This window comes from Borostomias antarcticus (assembly GCF_949987555.1).
Source record: "Borostomias antarcticus genome assembly, chromosome: 1".
NCBI classification, from domain to species: Eukaryota; Metazoa; Chordata; class Actinopteri; order Stomiiformes; family Stomiidae; genus Borostomias; species Borostomias antarcticus.
In genome coordinates this window covers 55,598,347-55,625,086 of record NC_140234.1, presented here as the reverse complement: position 1 = coordinate 55,625,086, position 26,740 = coordinate 55,598,347, and the positions used below count along the sequence as shown (strand labels likewise).

Genomic DNA, 26,740 nt, shown 5'->3' with positions numbered 1-26,740 from the left:
CCACACCAGCCATACTTGGCGTTGACGGTCTTGTACAGCGTCCAACTCAGAAACTGGTCCGAGATAGTGGACAAAGATCAGATTTTGGCAACAGAATGGTCAAATGGCAAGAATATCGATGTAAAAAAAAAAAAAAAGGTTATTCAACACAATCATTATTTCGATTGCGATAGTGATTTCAGGGGCCATGTATGCACACCACACATTTTCTCACAATGGGACGTTAAATAAGCTCTATAAGTATAATATTTTTGTGAACACCAAACACCAAATTCAGCTTAATGCAAGTGCATTTTACAGATGATGTAAATACCCCACACAAATACAGGTGTAACCAAAATTATATGTTTATTTATGTATATTTACATACAGTTATATCTGCAACCACAAAGTAGAACCCTCTAAAAAAAGAGCACATCTTCACAGGTGGAATGTCCCCTGACAGCCTGAAGAGCTCGGAGTTCAAAAGTAATTTGACTAAAGACACACTGGGTCTCAGAGGGCAACATTTCAAGAAAAGGTCTTTACATATCAGCTTTGGGTTCATATTAAAGGTATTCAGGAGAGAAAGACCAAGGTTTCACACTAAAAAAAGAAATCCACATTACTTATCATGCACCCCTCTTGAGACAATGCAGGGTGCATACCTGGGTTAAGGGCTGCTGGCAATTTTCCTTACAGTTGCATCATATGGAAAGTAGTAAACTGAAATATGCAAGCATCATAAGTAACATTAAAACGTCTTTACAAAATGTTTTTTTGTCAAAGAAGCCTAGAAATCCCCTCCTATTATGGTGATCTAAACACAATTTAAATTAAGATTTTCAATTTTATGTTAACTTAAGTGGCATCAGATAGGATCTGACCGGATCAACTTTGCCATAAAGGAGGAACATGAAGATAAACACTAGCATATATCAACACACATACTACCCATAATATGGTTTCAGCTTTCCATGTAAGACATCTTTAACAATCCCAAAGACATGTTCATGACAAAGAGTGCTGACTCTGTGATGTTCCGAGGCAAAGTCAACGTCAGCTATTGCCTGTTTGGATGCATAGAAGTGACAAAACTCTTAAGCTCTTATTCAGTAGAAAGCAACTACAAAGCATAGCACTCCTCCTAAACAGAGCTGCTCTGGGAGCTGAGGTTGCATCTACAACCTTTGTTGCTGCAGAAAACGGTGCACAACCTTTTTGCAGCAGCGGCAAATACAGGAGCAGCCATATCATTTACAAAATAACTACAAGGGAGATAATAAAGAGATAAATGGTTCTAAAATATTTTATCATAGACCTGAATGGCAGCTTATGTCCTGTGTCTTGCCACCTCCCCAAAGGATCAGCCCTTTTCCTGTGATGGGTGGCGGAGAATCCTTGCCCCATGGAGAAGCATGGAGCCTTACTGACAACATACTGTCAGTCACTCTGGGGAGGAGGGCTCGTCGTCGTCATCATCATCATCGTCATCATCATCATCCTCCTCCTCGTTAAAGGAGCTAGGGGTCTGGCCACGAGACTCTGAGGCATAGGAGTGGGCGGCGCTACTGTGGCTGTAGCTCCTCCTCCCATTCAGAGAGGTGGAGTCTACGCTACCTGGGAGTGAGAGCTGACTGGTGCCCTTGGCCATGGCTGTGGGGAGAAGTGGACAACATATTAGAATTCACCATGGACGGGGGCTTTTTCACCCCCCAACGCACTGTACAGAGCTGTAACCTGGGCCCTCCATTTCCCCACTCCTACCTGTGACGTAGGACGCCAGAGATTTGGGGACCAGAGATTTGGCAACTTTGATACCCTCAAGAGTGCATTTTCCACTCTCCAATCCCAGTGACATGCCCATACGCTTCAGAATCTCAATGTCATCGTGGATCTCGAAAGTGTTGTCGAAGTTGAAGAGGTATTCACATCTAAAGGGGGGTCAAGGAGAAAAAAGGTGAGGAGATAGGCTTTTACAAAATGTCTCATCTTAAACTAGAAGCGTGAGCATTACCCTCTGAGCGTTTACTCTTAAGCCTAGTACACACCAATGAGTCGAGCTGCAACGAAACAGTTTTACAACGTTGCAGAGAGAAGTTGCAGCGGTGTGTATTACCCCGTTGCAGGTCGAATCAAGACGTCTCAGTGGGTTGCAAGAGATTGAACTTGTCAAATCGCAGCAACCAGTTTTAGAACGCAGGATAGTGTCGAGGCCATTGTTACGATTTTCTAACCAATCAGAGACTGAATAATTTTGTGCTGGACATCTGGCACGAGAAGTAGCGGTTGGTTTGTCGCTGATGGTACGATGACGTGACAATAGCTGTTACTATGTAAACGGTGCACGATCGCAGCTTGTTGTTTTGGTGTGAACTGTCCAGTTTTAGAATGTTGCCACGGTATCTGTCGCAAGTAGTTGCAAGTCGCAGCTCGACTCATTGGTGTGTACTAGGCTTTAGTGGTGTTAATGTTGGCTTCGCAGGGAGTGTTTTGTATTGCATTGTTTTGTATTTGTTGTACTGTATTGTAGGTTGAAATCTAGCCTTGTGAATCCATCCTGATCTAGAGAACTCACATTCTGTTTCTCTCTGCAGATCAGTCTGGCCCACAATGTGAGCTTGTGAGATCAGGATGGTCTCACAAGGCTAGTTGAGACCCCGCACTAGCATAGAGTTTTGGCCTGTGGTCTTTGTAGTAAGGATTGAGGTGGGGGTGACACATACTTGTCACTGGAGATGGAGCAGTCTATGACGGTGCGGACGTCTGTGTTGAGGATGATGAACGGCAGTTGGATGACTGACCCAGAAGGGGGAGGGGCTTGGGAAAGAGCCTCATTGGCTTTGTTCCTCTGAACCAGGTTCTTAAAGGCTATTTGCTGTTAGGAGTCACATGAGAAAAAAGAAATATTTAGAAATGCAACCAAACAGCATCCTGTGGCAAATCACCAATCCCTCCTTCCACAGTAACTGTGACGGCAGCAGTATACAATTCTGAAACAATGTGTGTGATTTCTTGCAGGAATACATTATCACTTGCTGAATGGTTCCCTCCCCCCTCCTCCCCCCTCCGTCGCCAAGGAAACTATGTGGGGTCACTCAAAGGGGAGAGGAAGGCTATCCTTCTTATGCTAATGACATGAAAATATCTGCTTTATTTAAGGATAACTGGCTCCTCTTCATGTGCTAACGATATGAAAATATCTGCTCTATTTACAGGTAACTGCCCAGCGCATCTCTCAGGGATCTCGGTTTCCGGGGTCTGACAACTTGCAGAGGCTTCTGTTGCCGTTACACGGTCACACACTAACGTAAACACACGACAGTGGAAATATTGACAGCATGTGTTTAATACCTGTAGTACAAGCTCCTCCAGCTGGGCTTTCTTCTGTCGGATTCTCTCCAAGCGTTTCTGTTTCTCCACCTGAAAGGAACAAACATTTCAATCCGACCTGGATATTCGGCGCTGGGTAATGTCCTACAATGTAGGAGCCCCTAAGAGTTCTGTGAAAGCAGAGCAGCAGCAGGATTACTGAATCCCCCCTCCACCTACTTCCCCTGTCACCATCAATCCCAGTTCCTCTACTGGGAGGAATCTGTGTGTGTGTGTGTGTGTGTGTGTGTTGCACAGACATTTGTGAAAATGTGGACAAACCTCGCAATGAGGCACAGGAGGGTGACATGACAGAGAGAACTGAAAAGGTCCCTAGTCCTCCCTCTTCCCCCCCCCTGCCCGCTCACCACTCCTTCCCCCAGCTCCCCTCTCCTCCCCCGAGATCCCCTCTCCTCCCCCCAGCCCCCCTCTCCTCCCCCGAGATCCCCTCTCCTCCCCCCAGCTGCCCTCTCCTCCCCCGAGATCCCCTCTCCTCCCCCAGCTCCCCTCTCCTCCCCCGAGATCCCCTCTCCTCCCCCCAGCCCCCCTCTCCTCCCCCGAGATCCCCTCTCCTCCCCCCAGCTCCCCTCTCCTCCCCCGAGATCCCCTCTCCTCCCCCAGCTCCCCTCTCCTCCCCCAGCGCCCCTCCTCCCCTAACTCCCCCCCCCCCCCCCTCCCCCTTCCTCCGCCTGCCAGGTGACAGTGACAGATGTCAAGGGTGCTCTGCGTCACCGGGTGTCAGCGCTCACCTCCAGGTTCTGACACTCCTGGGCAGAGTTGGTCGGGAGGCCGATCCAGCGGATTTCCTTCTTCTCCTTGGAGATGATGTTCATAGCCATCAGCACGTTGAGCGCGTCGTAGACACGCCGGCGGATGTTCTTCTGGTCGTACACCTGCTGTGGGGACGCGAGGGGAGGCAGAGAAGGACATCATCCCACCCGCCAGTGTTGGGGTCCGTGTCCATGCGGCCTGGACGTCCTCTCAGCAGTGCTCTCTGAGCCAAGCGCTAAATCTTTTTTTAATGAATTATGCTTTTGGCATTCCTCGAGAAGTAAATCAGATTAGGCTATTTTGAGAGCCCTGTCATGATTAATACTGGAAAGTATTCACCAAAGAGCGAGGGATTGTTTTGTGATTTTGCGGTTCAATATCTGTTTGCCGCTGCACGTTCAGCTTCGTCTGTGAAGACTGAACACAGCGGTCTGTCGATGTGAATCGAGCTCTTCCTGACCACAAAGCCCAGAGGAGACGTACCGAGTCTGCAGGCATCCCGTTCCCGGCGTTGGTGAACTCCGCCACCAGCTCGTCTGCCACCTCGTTGTAGGTCGTGGTCCCCTTCTTCTGCACCTTCTCGCACACTTTCATGGAGAAGTGCCTCAGTCCCTTCCCGTTCTTGTCCCCCTTCCTCATCCGCTTACTGTGGGGAACAGAATAAACACCGGCCGGATATTAGGACGGCGGTCAGCTCGTTACATTGACCTGTGAATCCTCGCCTCATGGCACATTTCAAAACAACGGCTTTCCATTTAAACCGAGGCCTAGACGTTTTTAGAGTCTGTGCTATATTAAAAGAACTGGAGGTCGAGGGGTCACTATCCAAAAAGCAGGGTAAGAGGGTCACGCTATGGTCATGGTTTTGGTGGGAGCAGCGTTTTCTAACCCCTCTCAGCCTGACAGAAATGACATGGGTTGCGCAGAGGTCCCGCTTCCGTTATTTCACCCGGTCACGTTCATATTAATTTGCCAAGGGGGAATAAAACTGAGAGCTTTTATTTTGATTTTAGAAGGACAAGACTGACGGTGCACAAGGCCAACTCTGTGCCTCTCCAGAGCAGCGGAGCCCCCCATACCTCACCATCACCCCCACCTCACCTCCCCCTCCTTCTCTGCCACATGTCCCCTCTATGGGACTGTTAGTTGGACCATAAAGCCCGAGTATTGCTGGAGCCGAACACAGAGAGCAGTCTGCTGCTGACGTGCTCGCGGTACGAGGATCACGGCACGTCACGGCATCCTCTGGCATTTGTATAGAAAGCGCACACATGTCCTCCTTCACAAGACTGCAGTGTAACATGGCTGTGTGGCTCCCTGTAGGCCTCCCCCAGAAAGAGAGAGAGCGCGAGAGAGAGAGAGAGAGAGAGAGAGAGAGAGAGGGAGAGAGAAAGAGAGAGAGAGAGAGAGAGAGAGAGAGAGAGAGGGAGAGAGAGAGAGAGAGAGAGAGAGAGAGGGAGAGAGAGAGAGAGAGAGAGAGAAAGAGAGAGAGAAAGAGAGAGAGAGAGAAAGAGAGAGGGAGAGAGAGAGAGAGAGAGAGAGAGAGAGAGAGAGAAAGAGAGAGAGAGAGAGAGAGAGAGGGAGAGAGAGAGAGAGAGATAGAGAGAGAGAGAGAGAGAGAGAGAGAGAGAGAGAGAGAGAGAGAGAGGGAGAGAGAGGGAGAGGGAGAGGGGGAGGAGAGGGGGATTCTCACTTCATTACCCTAGTCGGCTCCACATGGCTCAACCACCATCATTCATTATTTCACAACAGCACCCGACTGTCAGATACGATGCTCATCATCACACTGTGGATATTGGATTCACATACGATGGTCGTCGTTACACTGCGTGAATATTAGATTCGGTAAACCAGCAGAGAGAAAGAAACGTGTGAGAACATGATGAAATGAATCGGGACGCTCCACGTGACACGCCACCCCCACACGGGAGGGACACAATCAGTCATTCAGAGGCTCGTTCCCGGGCTCGGCTTTGAGCGCGGAGGGAGGGAGAGGGTACTGGGGGGGGAAGACAGGAAGAGGGAGGAACCGCAGGGGAAAATGAGAATGAATGAGTGATAGAGGAAAAAACAGGAGTTTCATAGATACTAAGCTGGTGTCTGTGTGTGTTCAGTTGAGCAGATTATATAACCACCAGAGGGTAATTTCACCGTCACAGGGCACACAGATGTACCGCAAACGGTGAAACGTAATTGGCTGAACGCGCTATGATGGCAGACATTAAAGGATGCAGGCGGAACGTGTGTACGTACGCATGAGCGCTTTAAACGTGAGAATGACAATAGGAAGGGCACAGAGAGAGGCGTGAGGGAGGGAGAGGAGGAGAGGGGTCAGGACGGAGAAGATACGAGCGGACCAGGCCAGGCCACACACACACACACTCACGGATAAGGGCGAGCAGTGGAGTGTCCATTCACACAAACACCCTCGCTGGGGAACATACTCTCTCATACAGTGCAGCAATTTCTACACACAGCAAGAGAGACAACTGCAGAGCTGCGTGTTACGTAAGCCGGGCTCTGAGGAGCACATGAGGAGGGGGAGAAGGGGCTTGTGGTGTGTGTGTGTGTGTGTGTGTAACAGGGGGAGGGGGGGGGGCACAGTGGAAGACAAGGGTTCCAGTTGTCAGCGCAAATTACTTCCAGACCCTCAGCTTGGGAAATTTTGGAATAATGGGGGTGGAGAAACGGGGACATGGAACGCTCGTGGGGTGGAGAAACCGTCGTGCGCGCGTGCGTTCACACCCTCGCACACACACACACGTGCGTGTGAAAGCGGAAGCACAGATACAGTTTTTCTCCCTAGCAACAGAGAGGCTCCGCTAGTCAGAACAGTGTTTCAGAGCAGAGCATCTGCAGAGCCCCAGAGAGGGGGGGGGGGGGTACGGGTGACCTTTCATGGAACACAGCGGACACATCTGCCACAGATGACACTGGGGGAGGGGGGCTGACTAAAGAGGTCCTCTCACCTGGCGTGTTTCGCCAGAGAAGAAAGAGACGCACAGACCAGCGGAGAAACAGAGAGAGAAAGAGAGAGAGTGAGAGAGAGAATGAGAGAGAACGGTCAGACTGCAGAGAACAAGCAACGTAGAGAGGAGCTTAGGAAAACAAGAGATATCCCGGATTTGAGTGGGAGGCTGAGGGGAAGTTGGAGCGGCAGCGTGTGTGCACGTGTGTGCACGTGTGTGTGCAGGAGAGACAGAGTGAGAGTGAGCGTGTCGGTCTGTGTAGAGTAGCAAGAAGAATGAGCGGGGTCGGACGTATCACTCTCACTATGCGCTGAATTATTCACTGCTGACCACGTGGCTCACGGGAACCAGGGACTCTCGCACGCGGCTTCAATATTTCAGTGCCCACAACCCACGAAATGCTAAAAAATCCATCTCCATCATCACCCCCGCTGCCTGTAGCTCGTCCCACGCACCCACACACACACACTCATCTGCTTATTCTCTTTAATCACACAGCTGCCATATTGGTCAAGTCTAACGTAATCAGGTGGGAGAAGGCACTCCAATGTAAAAAGTTCACTATAAAAACACCACTTCAAGAACCAAAATAGTCAAAATAACAGGCTGAATACACTATCGGAATTACACACTCATCATTACCAGACTACGATAGTTTTTCACTGCCATAGTTTTCACATTTCGAAATGCATGGAAGTGAATGCAGCTGACGGCTCACTATGGCTCATTCACATCCATGCATTTACAAATGCAAAAACTATGGCAATGAAAAGCAATCAGAGTCTAGTAATGATGAGTTTGTAATTCCGATAGTGTATTCAGCCTGTTATTTTGATTTTGGTTCTTGGAGTGGTGTTTTTATTGTGAGCTTTTAACATTGGAGTCAACGGGCACTTCCGCATTCTCCCACCCGATTATGTCAGACTTGACCAATATGGCAGCTGTGTGATTAAAGTGAATAGGGCAGCAGCAAACCATGTAATGTTATGGTTATGAGCCAGTTCATTACATCAACACCCACCACGATCAGTGTGTTTATTTTGACATGGATGGTCAAATATTACCAAATAATTGTCTACATAAGGGGGCGGATATTTAAGGTTCAAGTAGCTGTTAGTGGGAGACTAAGAGACAGCAACAGGCAGGCGGCACATTCCAAGAACAATATAGAATGGAGAGGAGATGACAGAAAGGCAACAAACAGCATGACAAGGAGAGAGACAACGGGAAAGTCAGAGTGGGAGAGACAGAGGGAGAGAGAGAGAAAAGAGAGAGAGAGACAGAGAGGGAGAGAGAGAGAAAACAGAGAGAGACAGATAGGGAGAGAGAGAGAGAGAAAACAGAGAGAGAGAGACAGAGAGGGAGTGAGAGAGAGAGAGAGAGAGAGAGAGAGAGCGAGAGAGAGAGCATTTTGCTGTAGTGAGTCAGCAGTGGTCTGATCTCTTGGGGGTGTTTTTTTGAGATGCACTCTGAACCAACTCAAACACAAAAAGCCCTGGAACTGCAGCTGTGCTCTCTTTAACAGCCCTTACACATGGCCTTCAGAGCACAAGGCGGACACACACACACACACACACACACACACACACACACACACACACACACACACACACACACACAGAGTTCCCGGAGCATAAGTGCAGTGAGACTAAACTGTTACCTGGTAGACGAGTCTCCTGAGCAAAGCCCATCCCTGCAGCAGAGAGAGAGACAGAGAGAGACAGAGAAAGAGAAACAGACAGACAGAGAGAGAGACAGAGAAAGGGAGGGAGACAGACAGACAGAGAGGGAGAGGGAGAGAGAGGGATGGAGAGGGGGAGAGAGAGAAAATCAATAGCAAGCAGCATCTGTGATGATCCCACGGGCCTGCCCAATCGCAATCCCGGCCTAACTAACTAATGAGGCTCTTCACAGTGAAACTAATGAGACCCAGTGCTGTGAGAGGATATTTCTTTATGGCACGCATTTCTCTGTCTTTGACTTGTTTGACCGAGTCATCCTCAGATCCTCTCTATCCCAGCCCTGGTGTCTAAGGCTAGGCTAATTGGCCGCGCAATAAACACATTTGGCTGGTCTTACATTTCGAGAATCCCTGGCTTCTACACTTCTTCTATATCACTCATGTGTATAAAGCTGTGTCTGTGTGCGAGCACACATCAGCAGAAACTTGAAATAAAATTAAACAAACTCACCGATCAGAAAAATAGGAGTCCATGTAATCATGGGTGCGTTTCTTGGCCCTGAAAATCAGAGGTGATACGGTTGACAAAGGCACAAAGAATACACTGAATCCAGAATCCAATTTGTTTATATTCTGACACAGGAAAATCAGTGTGTGTGTGTGTGTGTGTGTGTGTGTGTGTGTGTGTGTGTGTCTCAGATGGGGGGGCAGCTAACCCTGGGGTCCACTCGCTGGCCTCCTGCGTGCGTCCCGGGGCCACCATGGTGGGAGTGTGTGTGAAGGGGCTGCCTATGAGGACGCTGCCTGGGTGTGGAACTCTCTGAGGCGTGCTGAGGATCTTGTAATAGAGAAATTCAAATACGTTTATTCTCTGATCAATACATTAACATATATTGATTTTATTTCACACTGTCCTGTGTGTTATACAGTAGAGCAGCTGTTTGTTTGTCGGGTGGCAGAGCGGACGGGCTCGGGGGTTGAGTCAGCAGGAACCAGAGGTGTTCCTATGATCTCTGGAGAGGTCGGCTGGATGCGGCATATGCGGTTAATAATACTCTGGGCTCACCATAGAACCCCGGAGTACATGGCCCAAAAACACGAAGTAGACGCAGACAAAGTTTTTTTTCCTTGCTCGTTTCTTCCGTATTCCATTTCCTACCATTCATTTCCCTGCTCTACCCCCTGTTTAGCTCTCAGGAGGTCAACCTGAGTTTCTCCGTTAGCGGAACAGCACACAGCCTCCATCTGACACAACGACATCGGCTGCAACCGAGACCTCCGTCACACTGATATGACACGATGTGATGGAAAAATCACAGAAAACCTGGCCTCTAGTCTACCGCCCCCTCCCCCAACCCAGGCCCTCCTCCCTCCTTGCCTCTGCCTGCTTCCACTCGGCAACCCCCAGCCACTGTGGTGATTCTGGCCTCCCATCAATATTCATCAGACTCTAGAAGGCCCTGTTCACAGCTGGCATCAATATGCAGCAATGGTTACACTTCCACACTCAGCATGTTCGATGTCGAAAATAAGTGCGTGAAGACCCAGCGGCTGGTGTACTGTAGACAGAGGCTGAGGTCAGGAACAAAGCTATGCCACGTCTGGGTAAGAAATGTAACCTCAATGCATGCCAGTTACCAACAAGCCGGAGGCCGTTTTATGAGGCTCTGTGTGACACCTAATGGCTAACGAGCTCATTAAGAAGGCTTGAGAGAGACAGCAGGCTTCTGTTCTCCCTCAGCTAGATGGTGGGCTACACTGGCCCCCCACCCTGAACACAAAAATGTATCCCTTAGAGGTAGGCTTTCTCTCAGTCACTGCAGCACCAAAACACAAGACTAGACTGACCTTTCTCTGTTGAGCTTGCATATGTCAGTGTACAGCGTCTCAATAGTGCACTGCATAGCCTTGTCCTATGTTGCCCCCATGTGGTGAATAGGGGCAATTACAAGTGGCCCTGCTGCCTACCATCCATTGGGGAGTATATTCAGGCTCCAGCTTACTCACATTATACACTGTGGTGGACTGTTGACAAAGTTCTAATATACTCACCATCTGGGCTCCCACATTCGCGTTGACAGCTCCTAGTGTGATCTTTGTTGCTGGGCTGTAGTTTGTCTGCGTCACTAATGATACGTTACCTGCAAAACCGGGAAGAGAGGGAAACCACGAATAAGCTACACAACAACCACCCGTTTTGAAATCATAATAAAACCTAATTCAAAATCTTTCCTTCGTCTATTGTACGACTGCTCGTCTGATGGACATTCCTACTGCCAAAACACTGTGGGATGGAGGCTTGTGCTGGGCTTTGGAATGGCCATTTGTACGAAAATGCAAATGTCTTTGGGGTTTGACGCAAGTTAATACATGCAAAGGCTTTTCTGACGGCACTCCAGCAGTTAGACGTACGAACAGACAGTGCTGTCCCAGTTCAATGCTAGGGGAGATTCTTGACAGATCTGGATGAACCCTCCACCTCCTCCTACACAGATCGCCCGACCCACCAAACGTCCTCATGTTCACCCCTCAAGTCCCACCACAGACAGTTTCCTATTGTTAACTCCGGCTGGGCCTGTAGAGAGTAACCCATGTACTGTCGGGTGTTTCTGAGGAGCCCCCTCCCAGCAAGGCAGCAGTGAGGAGTGTGGGACGCAGGCTGTGTCTCTCTACCTCCCTGGCCCTGTGCCATCCAGCACCACCGCCAGGCCAGGGAGGTCCAGGCTGGCCGGTAGAGTCCGTCTGAGGCTCTCCTCCTCAGGCCCCCAAAGGGCCGCTCTGCTCTGGAATGTACTGCCTGCTCTCTTTAAGGAGCAATAATAAGGGCTGCTTCATTAGAATACAGCTGAGCTGCTGCAGTCTCCGCGCGCGCACCCCACACACACACACACACACACACACACACACACACACACACACACACACACACACACACACACACACACACACACACACACACACACACACACACACACACACCAAACCAACTATGATCTCCAGATTTTTCAATGGACATATTTCAGAGTTTAATTGAGAAGAGTATTTTTGGCATAGAGGAAGTTTGAATTGATAATTTGTGAATTGTCCATTTATTCACAAATCAACAACTTTTTTGAAGGAAACCATAAATTAAATGAGTATTGTAGGGCTGACCATTGGCAAAACATTTAGACATTTAGACAGTTCAATAATCTTAATTCAATAATCTGACAACGGGGTTTGTCGTCATCCATAATATTGACCCTCAGAGGTAAGAGAAAAGAGGTCAACAATGTGGACAGTAATCTTGTCCCCTGCAGCATGTGGAAAACACCCTGATACCCAACCCCGAAAATACAACACCCTGTACTGCTAGAGACCAACACAGCAACACAGACACCCAACCCCAAAACTACAACACCCTGTACTACTACTATAGAAACAAACAACCCCAAACTAAACTACAGCACCCTGCACTACTATAGAAAGAAACACAAGAGATCCTGAGGGAAACTACACTGAACTATGCCATTTGTGTTACATGGCTGACAAAACCAGTTAAGGGTAAGAGATAGCCTTATGAATAACAATATGAGCAATTCAATATGAGCTATCGACCCGTTTTTTTTTTTCTAGTTTAAGAAGAAAACACGCACAAAGACAGAACTAGCCAACACAACAGTCCTCTCTGAATAACAACATGAAGAAACCCATAAAAGAGTTCCTAATGTTTATGGTTGGTGCAGCAGCTTTTCTTTACCTGTCTCTCTGTGGAAGGGAACCAGAAAAACCTCCATGGCTCTCTCTCCCTCTCTGCCCCAGACCCAGTCCCAGAGTGAGAGACTACTTTACCCCTCCCCCAGCAGGCATGTAGCTAGTGAACAACTTCCAGTAGGGCGGGAGGTGGGGGGTTTCTTTACTGGCCCCCCCACAACACTCCCCCCACAACACTCCCCCCACGTTGCCTTCCCCTGTTCACCAGCTAATCCCAGACACACAGAACAAAACCCATTAGAACAGGGCGAGACGCAGACAGAAGGAAATGCGCTTTCATTTACCTGAAGTGAAGAGCACATGCCTCTCAGCTCGTGCAGCCTGGGATCCAGTGCCCCCCTCACACATGCTCACTCTTTCTGCCTCTTTTGTTACCATTCAATGGAAACTTGAGAGACCCAGCCAGGCACTGCCGCACGAGCACAGAGATGGTCTACCCGTCTGAACACAGACGTTGCAGGGAACACACGGCCCCTATTCATGGGGTGAACGCCTGCACCCTCAGAGCCACCATCAGAGCCCAACCACAAAGCCCAGGCCCGCGACACAGGCACCACACTGTGGAGCTGCTGCCAGGCTGAAAGGGAGAGATCCTGGGCTGATGGGTAATCACTTGCTTTGGCCTGGTAGAGCTGGCAGAGCAATAGATATAGCTTCTCTCTGAAGCTGAGAGGGGGTAGTGCATTAGACGCTTCAGCGCCTGCAACTCACTTACAGCAGCATAAGGCTAGGATAACCCAAGAAGGGAAAAAACACTACTTGTAATGGAGAAAGTGTTGGCTTAAAACATAAAACAAAATGAATGACATATTATAAAACAGCACGCAGAGTAATCGATAGGCTACTTCTTACTGTCATTATAAATGTTCACTGTTAAAACCAATCAATCTAATTCTAATCTAAATCTTGGCCTATGTACAACAAGTATGATTCTTACTTGGGAAGGGGTACCCAGCATGTGTGTGTACTAGGCCTAGTAAATCATTCCAAGTTTTGCAACAAGCAAAATCCATCTCTCAACTTGAGGCCAACATAATTATAAGGAATGATTTATATCTTATAAATATATATAGCAGATGAGATATAATTGATGTCCTTGTCGTGTCTTAAATGTAGTTGCTAGATTATTTTGTGTCTCTGCAGTCTTTGTCTCTTTTTGTACCCGGGCTGTGCCCCGGGCTGATGTAACAGTTGGTTGGGGGGTGCATTATAAATAAAATTAACATAACATAACATAACATCTTACCTTTTGGGAGGTTTTGGTTGTTGTTTAGGAATGCTTTGAGATCACCATAGATAGTTGCAGAACCCACCTGAAAGACAGTACGGTCAAAGAGAGACATATCCACGCCAAAGCTATGCCAATCATGTACACTGAAAGCTGGTCATGGGCAGGTACTACCCAGCCTATAGGCCTACTTGAACGTGATAATTGTACATAAGAGACAATATCAAATGTTCAACTATGGATATGGTAACCTCTACCCACAGGTGCCACATAAATTTAGGCTTCATACCAAAATAATAAGAATCTACGCAAACTAGCCTAATATGGTTCAGCATCACTAGGGCTACAGGTTGTTTTTAACAAAACAAATGCAACATCCCACATATCAAGGCTGACATGGCCTATGCATGCATGAATACATTAGGCTGAGTCATTTTCTTTTATCTAAAAGGGTTGCATGGACAGACAGATGAACCAAGACGCCCCCTGCTACAGATAGTGGGCAGGAGTAAGAGAATATACTGAGAGCCCAGAGCAAAGAGAGAGATGGAGAGAGAGAGATGGAGAGAGAGAGAGAGAGAGAGAGAGAGAGAGAGAGAGATGGAGAGCAGAAGGAGTGAAAACCCACTTGGCCTCATGAATAATACAGAATGTGAATCAACTTGCAAAGAGCAGCATCATCATTCATGAACCACATTCACACATACAAGCTTTCCCATTACATTTTATGGAACTGACCTGTTAGGGGGCATGTATGAACGGGATTTCAAAGGAAATCTGCACAGCCAATTCCCTGTGTCAAGGTCTAGTATAATTCCCTGGAAACTGACAGGAAGGCTGTGTGGTGAACAAACGCCTTTAAATTACAGGGTAGGTCAGTCTGGCGAAAGACTAGGGATTTCAGGTGACACTGGAAGTTCAAAAATTTACCCAAAGGAAAAATTATATTTTGATAATTTTTACATGAGCGAAATGGGGCCGTCATCAACCAAAGAAAATCTTGGTCGATTGACATAGTCTACAACATTTTTTGGTTTTGGGCACCTTTCCAAACTGGCAGATTATTCAGCAACTAACTTTGTTATTCGACATAAATTATACGTTATAGTATTTTATTAGGATATTAATTTAGGATTTTTTATGTTGGCCTATAGGCTCAGTAGGCCGGCTCCGATCTATAGTTTGCCGATACCCTTTTCCAAAGGGCTTGCCGAAGCCCTTTTCAGGACAATCCATCCATCCAAATGATGATTTAAATGTATCATAATCATCTTTATTGTGGGCCTAGTAGGTAATAATCCAAATAAAAAAAAACAAAAAACATATGTACCCAATCATGGCTAATGTGCTCTGCATTACAAAATGTGGCCTATTAAGATTTTGATCTTAAAAAGCAACAAAAACAACATGATTAAAAAAAGATTAAAATAACAATATTTTCCATTTGTAAGAATAATACTAGCCTATACAAATTTTTTCTTGGTTCATCTGTGCTTCTGTCATGTTGTTAAAATAAATGGTGCCTTCTGCAATACAAATGATGTCTTAATATAAACCATATCAGTTAAGAAACACCTGCTAGTATATTTTATTAGTGTTATATACTATGTATATTTTTTGTAACAATAAGCTTTGCGATTGCTCGGCCAAGACCATCTGCTGGACTGTGCCTTGCATTCTATCTCGGGATTGGCATGTTTGTGAAGGCGCAACATGGGCTCATGTATGAATGGTGAGAATCCCTAGCGGCCCCGGGTAGGATATCACAGTAATGTACAGGGAATTATGTGTGTTAAGGGCTATACACATACCACTAGGTATGAAGGTGAGATACACTGTAGGCTAACATAAAAAGGCCACACTACAGTGATGGAGGATAGCAAACTTAAGTGTTGAAATCGGAAATAAACAGCCACACGCTCGTGGCTTTGTTCTCGTGTGACATTTCAACCTATTCCACCTTTCTACTTACAGTGTGGGCCATCATATAGCAGGACAGCTCCTCTCCCTGAACAGCACTCAGCACAGGACTTCTCAGGACACACAGAATTCCTACAAGCACAGAACAGAAACCCAATGTAATAACATTCACACCACCACCCACCCTGTGGTTAAGAGACCTCAGTGAGGTCTGGGGATCTGCGAGGCAGGCAGGGGAGTGGAGAGGAAGCCATGATGAAGACACCAGACGTGGGGTCCTGGGAGGAGGTTGGAGAGGGGGACTGTAGGTGAGTCAACACCCCGCCCCCACGACTACCCCCTGGTACCCCCCCTTTGGATATTGCTCTGGATATAACTCAAAGATCATCCCCACAGAACAGCAGAGAGCATCCCAGAGACCAACGGTGTCAACATCCCAATCCCATGGAAAATTAGCCTCGAAGCCAGACTTCCTCGCAAAAAGGTTTTCACAATACAATCTGGACTTCCAGCTGCCCAGAACGAGCGGAGTGAGCGGGAGTACTTGCCTTGACAAACTCCTTCAGCCAATCAGCATAACAAAACATAGATCAAACTTCTGAAAAATCCAGTCAGAAGAACAGCGAAAAGCCCGAAACAGCCCAGAAGGATCTCAATCTACCATCGCATGCCCTCATATCAGAATGCCAAACAAGATTCCAGGGTTCCAGACAGATGATCAGCAGGTGATGATGGATGATAGACTGCTAGAGGTCACCAGATTGCTGACTGTTGATTACTGTACAGTTTGTTGAATTTTCAAACCGTTCAGCTGTCAAACTAAGAACGGCAAAAAAAAAGGAACTGTTTTAGAACCGTAAGTGATAGCAAGAATCCCAGTGTACTCATAATGGCTATGTAAAGAAAAAATAAGTTATTTATTCTATTCTAGGATACTAGAGCAGCAGAAGGCTCTAACTCAGGTCCTGTCTACTGACAAGAAAGCGCAGCATCTACTTCCAACCTGGCAAGATCTAGATGTCATGGAATCCATCAGCAAGTCCCTGTGCCCACTGCTGGACTTCACAGCACTTTCAGGAGAAGACTACGTCAGTATCTCCTATGTGAAGCCAGTTCTCAACCTCTTCAACACTTCAATGCTGCTAAGGCAAGAGGAAAACACAGACCTGACCAAGATGCTGAAGAATGATTGTTAAAGTACATCAACGAGAAATATAAAGATGAAGCTACGCAGAAGCTGCTAGATATGGCATGTTGTTTGGACCTCCGGTTCAAGATGGACTTCATCATTGCAGACAACAAGCCCCAAGTCAAGGCCAAAGTGACAACTGAGATGATGGAATGCCAGTCTCAGGAGACGCCAAGCTGCAACACTGAAGTGGAGCACACTCAGCCCAGCACAGCCCAAGCAAAGAAAGCCAAGAAGTCACTGGGAAGTTTCCTTAAACAGAGCAGCGCTGCAGCAACGGGTGATTAGGGATGGAAATTGATAAGATTTTATTGATTTTGCAAGAGTGCTTTATTGAGGAACCCAACATTACACAGACACAACTGTTATCTCTGAGACATCATTGTTTTGTAATGAGTAACTGTCAGAAAAACATACTGGCAGAAAGGAATTTATAAGTTCAGAGGCATACAATGTTGATTCTCTGAGTTAACATTTCCAATTCTCATCCCTACAGGTAATTCCTCTCTGACCCTTAAAGTCCAGGTTAACCCAGTTCAATTTTTTTTTATGAGCTTCACACACCACAGGAAAACATGTCATTAACCACCCAGCCAAATCTGAGTGATTAAAAATGTCGCTAAGTATATAAAATAAGGCTTAAAAATCGGTTAAAAATCAGCAGCATTCTCTGGTCTGAGACCGTGGGGGCGTGTCTGCTGAAGGCACCGAAGCCACACCCAATTGCGTGGGGAGGGGGTGTGGAGGGAAGAACCTGTCAAATAGTACCGTTCTCTGGTCTGCATATTGTCACACTGGCACGCCGTCTCTTTTGTGGTAGGAAGGCACAGCTTTGTGAAAACAGAGAGGAGTTGAAATTACACTTGTCTAATGAGTCAAACGTACAGATGCTTCCTCCTAACCTACCTCCTGACAAACAACACAGGTAAAACTGTAGCTACTCTATACCAACGCGTCAGTGTTACTGCCCTTAGATGCAAAATACAAAAACAGGCAACGAGGAATGTATGAGTCTGTCCCTATTTTCTCCCTGCCACCTCCGGACCCATTCCTATCCCTCCCAGGCGATCCTGTCGTCCCTTGGGATCAATGGAAAAAGTTGTTTAAAATGTACCTTTTAGTCACTGGCTTGAACAGCGCTGATAGCGCGAAGAAGCGTACACTACCGGAGTTGATAATCGGGACAGACTCATCCACTCTCGTTGGCAATGTTATGTGTGAGAATAACGAGCACTCGGCTTCAACTTTCCCTCTCATATCCAACAGAACTGGAATGTTCAGCCAGTAGCCGCCGAGCACCGCTTCCCTGGGAGAGGGTGCGTCTTTCTCCAGCTGCAGCTGGTCTACCTAACCATCCCCCTCGCTCCCGCCTCCCGGTCTCCCGCTGGAGAAATATACTGTAACCATTACCGGTGAACCCATACGCACATCAGGTGCCACAAATATGGCAGGCAGTTTCTGTATAGTTAACGCTTATAGTCATAATATATCATCCGTAACGTTATTTGGTGGGTGGTCGCCTGGTCGGTGCTGCTAGCTATGTTAGCTAGACTAAGGTTATATACACACTCCCATCTGCAACAAACTACATAGCTAATGTTAGCTATAATTCCTCCTAAGATTACATATAATTCATCATAGCTGATATTACCACATAAATGTCAAGACACATATTTTGTATATTAACGTAGCAGTGTATTTTCCTATTGCTTACGTTACCTAGCTAATGTTATAACATTAATTAGCTATAAGCACACAAGGCAGCGGTGTCGGCACCAAAGGTTGATGCGAGGAGGAGAATGGAGGCCGGGGAGGGAGATGGTTGGCTCCGCCGAATTCACCAGGACCAGTCGTGAGTCCGTGAAACCCAAAAGCCTCATATTATAATTGCAGAAGCTTTCGGGAGTGAAATGTTTGCTGCAGAGGCGGGCGCTAGCGGTGACAGACTCCTCTGTAACACCATGGCTCTTCAAAAATGCTAACCATTTGCTTCTCATTTCAGCTTTACTCGGGAGTGAAAGAAGGAGATCTTATCATCCCATTCCTGCTGGCATCCAGGAAGGATGCATATTCGTTTAGTTTTATGCATAGGCATTGCTAACTAAGAAAAACTAGCTAATTCTAGACTGTTGGTTAAAACTAGCTAATTCTAGACTCAAGATTGAGCAGGAGAACCGAAGATTCAAATCCGTTCTAGCTTTATATAGTGTTAGGGCGGGGATATGCTAAGAACACCGCTCTACGTCATCCGGTACCGTTTTAAGCCCGCCCAGAAAATCCAGAAATCAAAACTGGTCAAAAACACAAAACTGGTCTAACTTCACAATTCAGTACTACACGGTTCATCCCATTTTTACATGTTATCAGCAATGCATCACTAACACATAGAATGTGTTTTCAAGCAAATCTCTGATTTTGGTTAACTGGGACTTTAAGGATGCTGTGGAAGCCGAGTTAAACACCAACCTGCAAGCGCCTTCCATAGAGAAAGACGATGATCCGCTTGCATCCATTCCAATTGCTCAAGTTCTCCCGGGATCTCTTCATACAGCGTTTTTTTTATACAGTCCAAATATCTCCAAAGCTGCTGCTGCTAATCACTTGTTAACGAAATCTCTGATCAGCTGAAGTTGAAATTTTTTCATTTTCAATTTCAATTCATGTGGATAACCTAGCCTCTAAGCTGCAACAGAAAATTTGATTCCTGTATAAGAGATCTAGCAATCCTTTGATAAATAGGAACGCGATTGTTGAAGCAGTTTTTAAATCAGTTTTGGACTATGGTGATATAATTTATAGACATGCTGCTGCCTGAACTCTGATACAACTGGTCTCGGTCTGGACTCAGTCTATCGGCCTTGGATGCACTGAACTTGGAAAAATTGCTTTTTTCTTTGATGCTCCAAACACATGGAATGTCCTTCAAATTACTCTGAAGTTGGAGGGTCTTCCATCATTTACCCAATTCAAAAGTATGATTTCCACTCACTGTGTCAACTTGTAGCTGTTTTAACTGACTTTTGTTTATTCTGACTTATTTTGTTTATTGAATGTATTTTATGATTTCTGTGTCTTTGTTTTTATGTAAGCTCGTCGTCACTGTAAATGAGGGAAATCTCAGTGCCTTACGAGTTAAAATAAAGGTTTGAAATGAATGATGCACCTATTGATCCATTGTGTGCGTTAGGGACAACAGGTCATATCTCACAAGTGCAACATTTGTAGTAAACTTTGATATGGGCCATTGTATATGATCGTAAATAATCTTATAACATGGATTCTAATGCATAATACTGGCCCTGTCCTTTAATTTCAGTAGCTTATGATTTAAGTTTACAGTAAGAAATTCATGAGAATTTAAATTTGAATAAGTAACTTGCAAACAATGTTTTGCCCGCAATCAATTGTCAGCAAAAAAACAATTAGGCTAATCGATTAATCGTTAAAGCAATACATAGCATTTTCTCGGGTTCTCTCGGAACTGCACCCCCACAGGCTCTGCGAGTAAGTGCACTGTTGTACTGTCGTACCGTCATCAGATTGTCTTTCTTTTTCTGGCTTCCTCTGTGATGTTTCGCTTCGGTTTTCTCACCTCCGCCATGATATCATTGAGCTAAAAAACACATGATATCCATAGACGCCGGAATAGTTAGCTACTACTGTGTTGTCTAAGCACAACGTTGCGCATGCGCACTTCGACTGAATGCCCCGGGACGGGGGCGCGAGTTTTAGAAGGTAATAAATGTCAATGTATTATCTTTCTGAGCAGACTGTTTGGACGATTCAGCTTACATTTAGTCAATCTAATTGGAGAATTAGCACCAGACATTGTAAAGGTCCAAATATCGGGATGTATTGCTTTAACACCACCCATTAATTAGTTGACCATTAAAAATGTGAGTTGCACACATCCCTATTCTATGAACCACTGACCAAGTCCCCCTCAACAATGAACTTCAATAGGTCATTGGCAAAAAATGACAGTGTCATCACAACGCTGAATGCGCACGCCAGGAGTCGTTGTCACAATGTTGTCGAAGGCTTTCTGAGCATGTGTGAGTGCCGGCCTTTGTCGCCACTGTTTGTTGAGGACCCCAGGAAGGCCGTAAAGCGGACAGCTGGCGAGCCTAGCTGGGCCAGAGAGGGCCAGGGAGCCTCCACTCAATGGATCAATGGCAGAGAAAAGGGTGGTGCCGCCCATGTTCCAGCCAACAATGGCCCCCTGTGGCCCCCAGGCTGCACCCCACATAATGAGCTTTTGTCCAACATGGGAAGGGTCCATACAGGAACCAGAGAAGGTTCAAAGTAGCTGGGGGTCTCTTACTTTCCATCTCTACTCTCTATCTCTCTCTGATTTGATGGATAAAAGTAAAAGCCACCTTAGACTGATGTAAGGAACCCTCAATCAATCAAATCACACTAGTAGTCAATAACCCTAATGGAGTACTGGTAAGGAAAGGTGGAACAGTAGTCTAGACACTAAAAATAAAACAGGTTGAAGCCAGTTCCACAAGTAAAAGGTCTGGTTTATGCTTGCATTATCAAGCAAATGTAAGGGCCAACTTAAAAGTAATGAGTATGAAATGTCTTTCTTAAAAATAAAAATTAAAGTGACCCAGCCCAGAAATACTAACAGGCATGTCAGTGCAGAGAATGGGGAGTGCACTACACCAGCCATGATCCATTTAAATGCCCTTAATAGGCCCCACCTCCAATAGCCTCAAACTCAAGAATAAAGGCCACTGACCTGGAATCTGTGGTTCCCTACAAGCATCATCTTGACGCAACAGAGGCAGAGAACAATGCTGGCGTTGGGGTGTGGGCAGGAAGGGGGGTGGGCTGACTAGTAGATGAGGCGTATTTGACACTCTAAACTGTGACCACTCCGTCTGTCACCAACCCCATTATCCATGGCTCCCATCCCCCTTGAGACAACAAGGTCACCATGTTACTAAACGAAGAGCTCAAGGGTTATGATGTAGCTGCATCACACAGGCACAGGCTAGTATCTGATTCATTTTCAATAACCAATTTATTGAAAATCTAACATTTCAATAGATGTATGGTACATACACATATATTTGCCCATGCACTTCAATTTGCCTAATCAAGTCTGATGAAGGTGGGGACCCTTGGATTGACAGTTAACATGGGTCACGGATTCCTCAGACATGGCCTAGCTTGCCTACCTCAGTCAGAGGTATATCTCTAGTGGTTGGGGACGCAATACCACTACCCATGACTCCTCCTGCTCATGTTAGTGAATATGCTACTGTCCCTGGGGATGCCCCGGGGACAGAGGGCCACAGAGTGTGCACAAGACAGCTGGGAAAAGTGGCGCGCAAAAGACAAAATGGTAAACACACCCGTGCTGGACTTCCCCCTCCCTTTCCCCTCTCCCCAACTCATTCTACACAATCTTGTAAAGCACACAGAGCTGCTTAATTACCACGGAACCTTTAACTTTGAAGAGAGGCGGCCATGTTCTCCCCATCTGCCAAATACAACACATTGAACATGGTAGGTAGGAACCTGTATCTTGTACATTAGACAAATACACATCCTGAACCCTTGAACACACAACTCTACCTAGCGAGCCTAAATACCGGGGTCTCCCCCTTTCCCCTCCCCTCCAACAAACGGGATTATGTTCAAGCTGCTTGTGTAGAAACAACAGATGTCACGCTGAATGCTGTCAGCTTGTCCCGTCCTCAATATGAGTGGCACAGCTTGCACAACATCTTCTAGCTTTGCTCTCTAAAGTAGATTTATCACACAGAAGCTAACTGAACTGTGCAGGCTGTGCGCTTATGCGATCTTCTCAATATGATGTCCTTCCTGGGTGGTCGACTGTCTCAGTCAACCAGTTCGTTTCTGGCGAATTTGGGTCACGACACTAGACCGGAAAAGTACAGGATCATGGCAGATTATGGCTTGTTGCTAATTGATGTTAGCTACTGTAACGTTAGCTACTTCGTCTCGTCCCTTTGAATAACTAGATCTAAACACATTTCGTTAGAGAGCTAAAGATTATGGTCCCCTGTGCTAAACGACAGTGAACCTCTCCAAAAAGATGCACCAAAGATATCAAAGACCCCGTCTAATTGCTGGAATAGAGCGGTGTTTCTAAACAAATAAACATGAACCTATTTTTAACTAGCTATCTTACTGCTGGTGTTTCAAGCTCTTTGTTCAAAGCCCAGTTAGCTTTTAGCTAGCTAGCCATGGCATACATTAGCTCCCCACTTCATAATTAAGATGCACATTTTGTTATTCTAACTTTTTATTTAAATACATTCTAAAAGTAAGTAATTCTGCTTGCTAGCTACGTGACGTGACCTAGCCAGCTCAACTAGCAGTGCTATCGCTGTCACTATCTAGCTACTTTGACAAGCGTTAGCTAAGAGTTCAAACTAGCTAACATTACAAAATTGTAGCAAAATTAGAGTAGTAACCCATACTAGCAGCTACGCTTCATCTTCCTTCATTTTGAGTGTAAATGTAAGATAGATAACGTTAGTAAACATTAACGTAGTTAATGTTACTAATACTAATAAACAAAGGCAAGCATGTAACGTTAAGAGTTTTGTAGTCAGTGGACCATTTATTTAGCTATTATCTAGCTAGTAATAGTTTCCAAATAAAAAGTACATGCTCATGAAATATACAGTTATGAAAGAGTGAATGAAATGGATTGTTGCTCGCTAACGCCATCATCTGCGCCAGGAAATAATCTGATCCTTCGCTTATCTGAAGAGCAGCTATCAACGTTAGCGTACATTTCGCACAAACTAACAAAAAAGCGAAATAATGAGTGGGCATGTGCAGAACAGATTATAGATTCAATTACCTTTGGCTGGAATCCGTGCATTTACTGTTCAAACGGCTTGAAACAGTGTGAATACTTTCTTTCCTCTCTATCAACGAAGCCCAGTATGTTGCGTCCCCCACTTCCTTCCGAGAGGAACTTCCAGCCCGCACACAAGCTTGGCGGTGACTGTCAATTCTCGCCTTTGATTGGTTGGACCAACTAGTGATGCTGGATGACGCGTCCTGCGAAACGAAAGCCGATTGGGTATCCCGGATGTAAACAGCAAAGGCACATGCCACAGCCTTACGTTCGAAATTTATCGTGATCGTGTCATGTCAAAATAATATGCTGTATTTTCTCGCATACTACACGCGTTTTGTGGAACAGTAGGTACTATATAGTATGTAGTATGCCTACGATATAGTGCCTACTATATAGCAGGTAGCAGGTAGTATGCATTTCGGACACGGCCCAGTATTCCACACTTCAGTACATTTCCCTTTCCTCAACAAATATGACCTGTCACAGCGATCATTCGAGCACTGGACAATTTTGGTGACGATGTGCGATCTGAAAGAAGAAAGTAACGCGACGGTTCATAGAACAAAGATGCCATAATAGGCAGGAAGGACACTCATGCACTTGCATTTGCACCACATCCATGATTTGCACAGAAACGCTTTTGAATCGCTGGTCTTAAACCACAATAGATGTATTCTATAACCACTAGATGGCGGCAAACGCTCATGTGAGGAGTAGGCAATGTATCATGGGGTAAATGTGATGTTGGTGGTTTTTGTTTGAAAAATTCGCAAACAAACCACTTGGGGGAATACACACTGCGATCATACGCAACGGGAGGCTTTGTCAAACCATCAGTTTGGCCCTCAGTAAAAAGGTGTATATGTACAGTGTTTTATACTTACAGAGGGAATGTGCAATTTGTTCTGCTTGCCCGCCACTACACACACACACACACACACACACACACACACACGACAGAAACCCAAAGTGAAAAGGAAAACAATAGATCAGGTAAGTTAAAATCATTGTTTTTCAACCCAGTTCAACCAGAACAAAAAGTCACTCACAATGGTATGGGTGTGTACATGTGTGCTAGTGCCTCACCCAGGCTCAGTGTGTGTCACCTATTGATTGTGATCCATTTCCTTTATTGGGTTAGCAACTTGTGGGCTTTGAGTGCAGCTTTAAGTTACACACTGCAGTGCACTGTTTCAGGTCCAATCTTGTGTTGTTTTACCAAGAAGCTTTGCAACATACAGTACACAGTGGTCAATGTGCATGGTGTTTTTTTTATACCCACAACATGATAGGTTGCAGGGATCTGTATTCAGAGGACAAGCACTGATCTCAGTCATACAATCATTTCTAACTGCTGAAATTATTGAAACTCAAGGCTGGTGCTTTTGTTTCCAGTCTTATTGCACAATACTAATTTTGTCGTAGGAGGACTTTCAGCTTTCATGTAGGCGTGAGAACAGAGGCATCATTCTTGACACATGTCATCTCAGTAATTTTATCACAGCAACCTACTAGTGCAGTCTGTCCAGTGTCATCACCACCAATGGCTCAAGGACAGGAAGTGACATTCCATTCAATCTAACATTCAATGAATGAATGGGGCAGGAAAAGGGATATTACAGTACAGGTGTATATTCAGTATTGCCTACTTCAAGAGGCAAATGGAAGAAATAGCTCACTGTGACTATGGGTGCAATATCATGTGATGCTGCTGAATAGATCTTTGTGCGTAGCCCGGTACTCACTTGGGCTGTATTGATCTGACAAAGTCACAGTCCTTGTCTTAAGGCTGTTAGGAAAGGCGGCTAAGGAGTCTTTGATCGACCAATTATAAGGGGAAATCTAAGCGTTCACGGATTTCTGAGGGACAGTGAATGCATTGTAAATAGACAAACAAACATAGGTCTGCACTGAAGGAGGATGGGGACGATTCATCCAAATGCACAACAGGCGATACACCTCGATACACCTCCCAGTTCTGACAGGAAAATTAGCTGTATCTCTAACACTGACTGGCAATGCAGAAAACTATGCAGTGGGTTTCAAAACAATGTTTCATGGAAATTAATATAGTATTATGTATCTTGTACTGTAGGCCTACTCAGTAGAGCTGAGTTGAGCTGATAAAGAATTCAACAAATACGTATCACCATAGTTGAGAAAAAAAATCAAGGAGCAAGTTTCGACATGGCCTTAGAGCTATCAACTCAATAGAAGTCCTGCACAAGGACTTCCTGCTAATATTACAGCGTAGCACCACTGAAGACTTAACCTCAGTCCCCTATAAACAAAGTTGTAGACAAAATCCAGACAACATACCCATTGTCTGGTTCAGTCAGGGGACACAGTCACATCCAAGACATCCTGAATACAGTAGGCTACTCAAACGCCCTTGAGGGAGACTGAAGAGCCAGGATATTTCTGATTGTGTGAAGCTCTCCCCTATTGTTTTCCATGCCTTTACGACATGACTGACCGGTTTACAACCACTAATGTGATCTGGCTGCTCTTGCTGACAGATGCACACCTCAGGCTTTACCCAGTTTCGATGAGCAACCTGCACAAGTGCATTCCTGCACACTGACTATCCAAACTTTTCTGTATGCAGATAGACAGGTAAATATCATACTGTAACATGAGATGAACCGACGTTACCAAAATAGGTTCACTATAGATCAACAGTCAGTGAAACAGCGAGGAGCCTAACTGCTCACAGTGGAATTTATTCTGGAAATATGCTTCCTTAATAGTTAGGCTACTTGGTAATTGATGGCCTTCTGTTAGTTTGTGGAATTATGACTTCATAACAATATTCCTTATCCATGACATTTCACTTTAAAATGTGTTCTATGCTGACAGAAAGTCAGGATAAGTGCGTTGGGAAATATAGTGTGCCACAGTGTCTGATAATTGGATTATAATAATGGCCATGAGTGTGATGATCCATGATAATGGCTGTCGCCTAATATGTGTGGCTATTGCATTGCATATATGGGGTCTCATCAGAGCACAATGGGTTTGTTAA

General features: G+C 45.7%; 1 protein-coding gene across 2 annotated transcripts; it reads right to left on the bottom strand.

The window, feature by feature from the left end:
- Nucleotides 1-1,048: 1,048 nt before the first annotated feature.
- On the bottom strand, nt 1,049-23,818 carry tfdp2 (transcription factor Dp-2). 2 transcript variants are annotated; one of them, XM_084438308.1, is made up of 13 exons: nt 23,713-23,818; nt 15,726-15,805; nt 13,772-13,838; nt 10,825-10,913; nt 9,489-9,610; nt 9,284-9,331; nt 8,752-8,784; nt 4,606-4,768; nt 4,101-4,247; nt 3,334-3,402; nt 2,706-2,857; nt 1,747-1,913; nt 1,049-1,635 (listed from the first exon to the last, which is right to left on the bottom strand). In XM_084438308.1, exons 2-13 carry the CDS (start codon nt 15,738-15,740, stop codon nt 1,427-1,429), a joined length of 1,281 nt encoding a protein of 426 aa, XP_084294434.1. In that variant the 5' UTR covers nt 15,741-15,805; nt 23,713-23,818; the 3' UTR covers nt 1,049-1,426. The 2 variants fall into 2 exon arrangements, with proteins under 2 accessions (XP_084294434.1, XP_084294433.1); XM_084438307.1 differs by lacking the exon at nt 15,726-15,805 and having other exon boundaries at nt 23,713-23,811.
- Between the last annotated feature and the right edge of the window lie 2,922 nt (nt 23,819-26,740).

Excerpts from the sequence above, each read along its gene's own strand:
- tfdp2 (XM_084438307.1), bottom strand. The coding sequence starts at position 23,733 with ATGCACGGATTCCAGCCAAAG. Across the intron at positions 4,769-8,751 it reads TCAGGAGACTCGTCTACCAG|TAAGCGGATGAGGAAGGGGG; the intron begins GTAACAGTTTAG and ends TGTTCCCCACAG. Across the intron at positions 1,636-1,746 it reads TCTGGCGTCCTACGTCACAG|CCATGGCCAAGGGCACCAGT; the intron begins GTAGGAGTGGGG and ends TTCTCCCCACAG.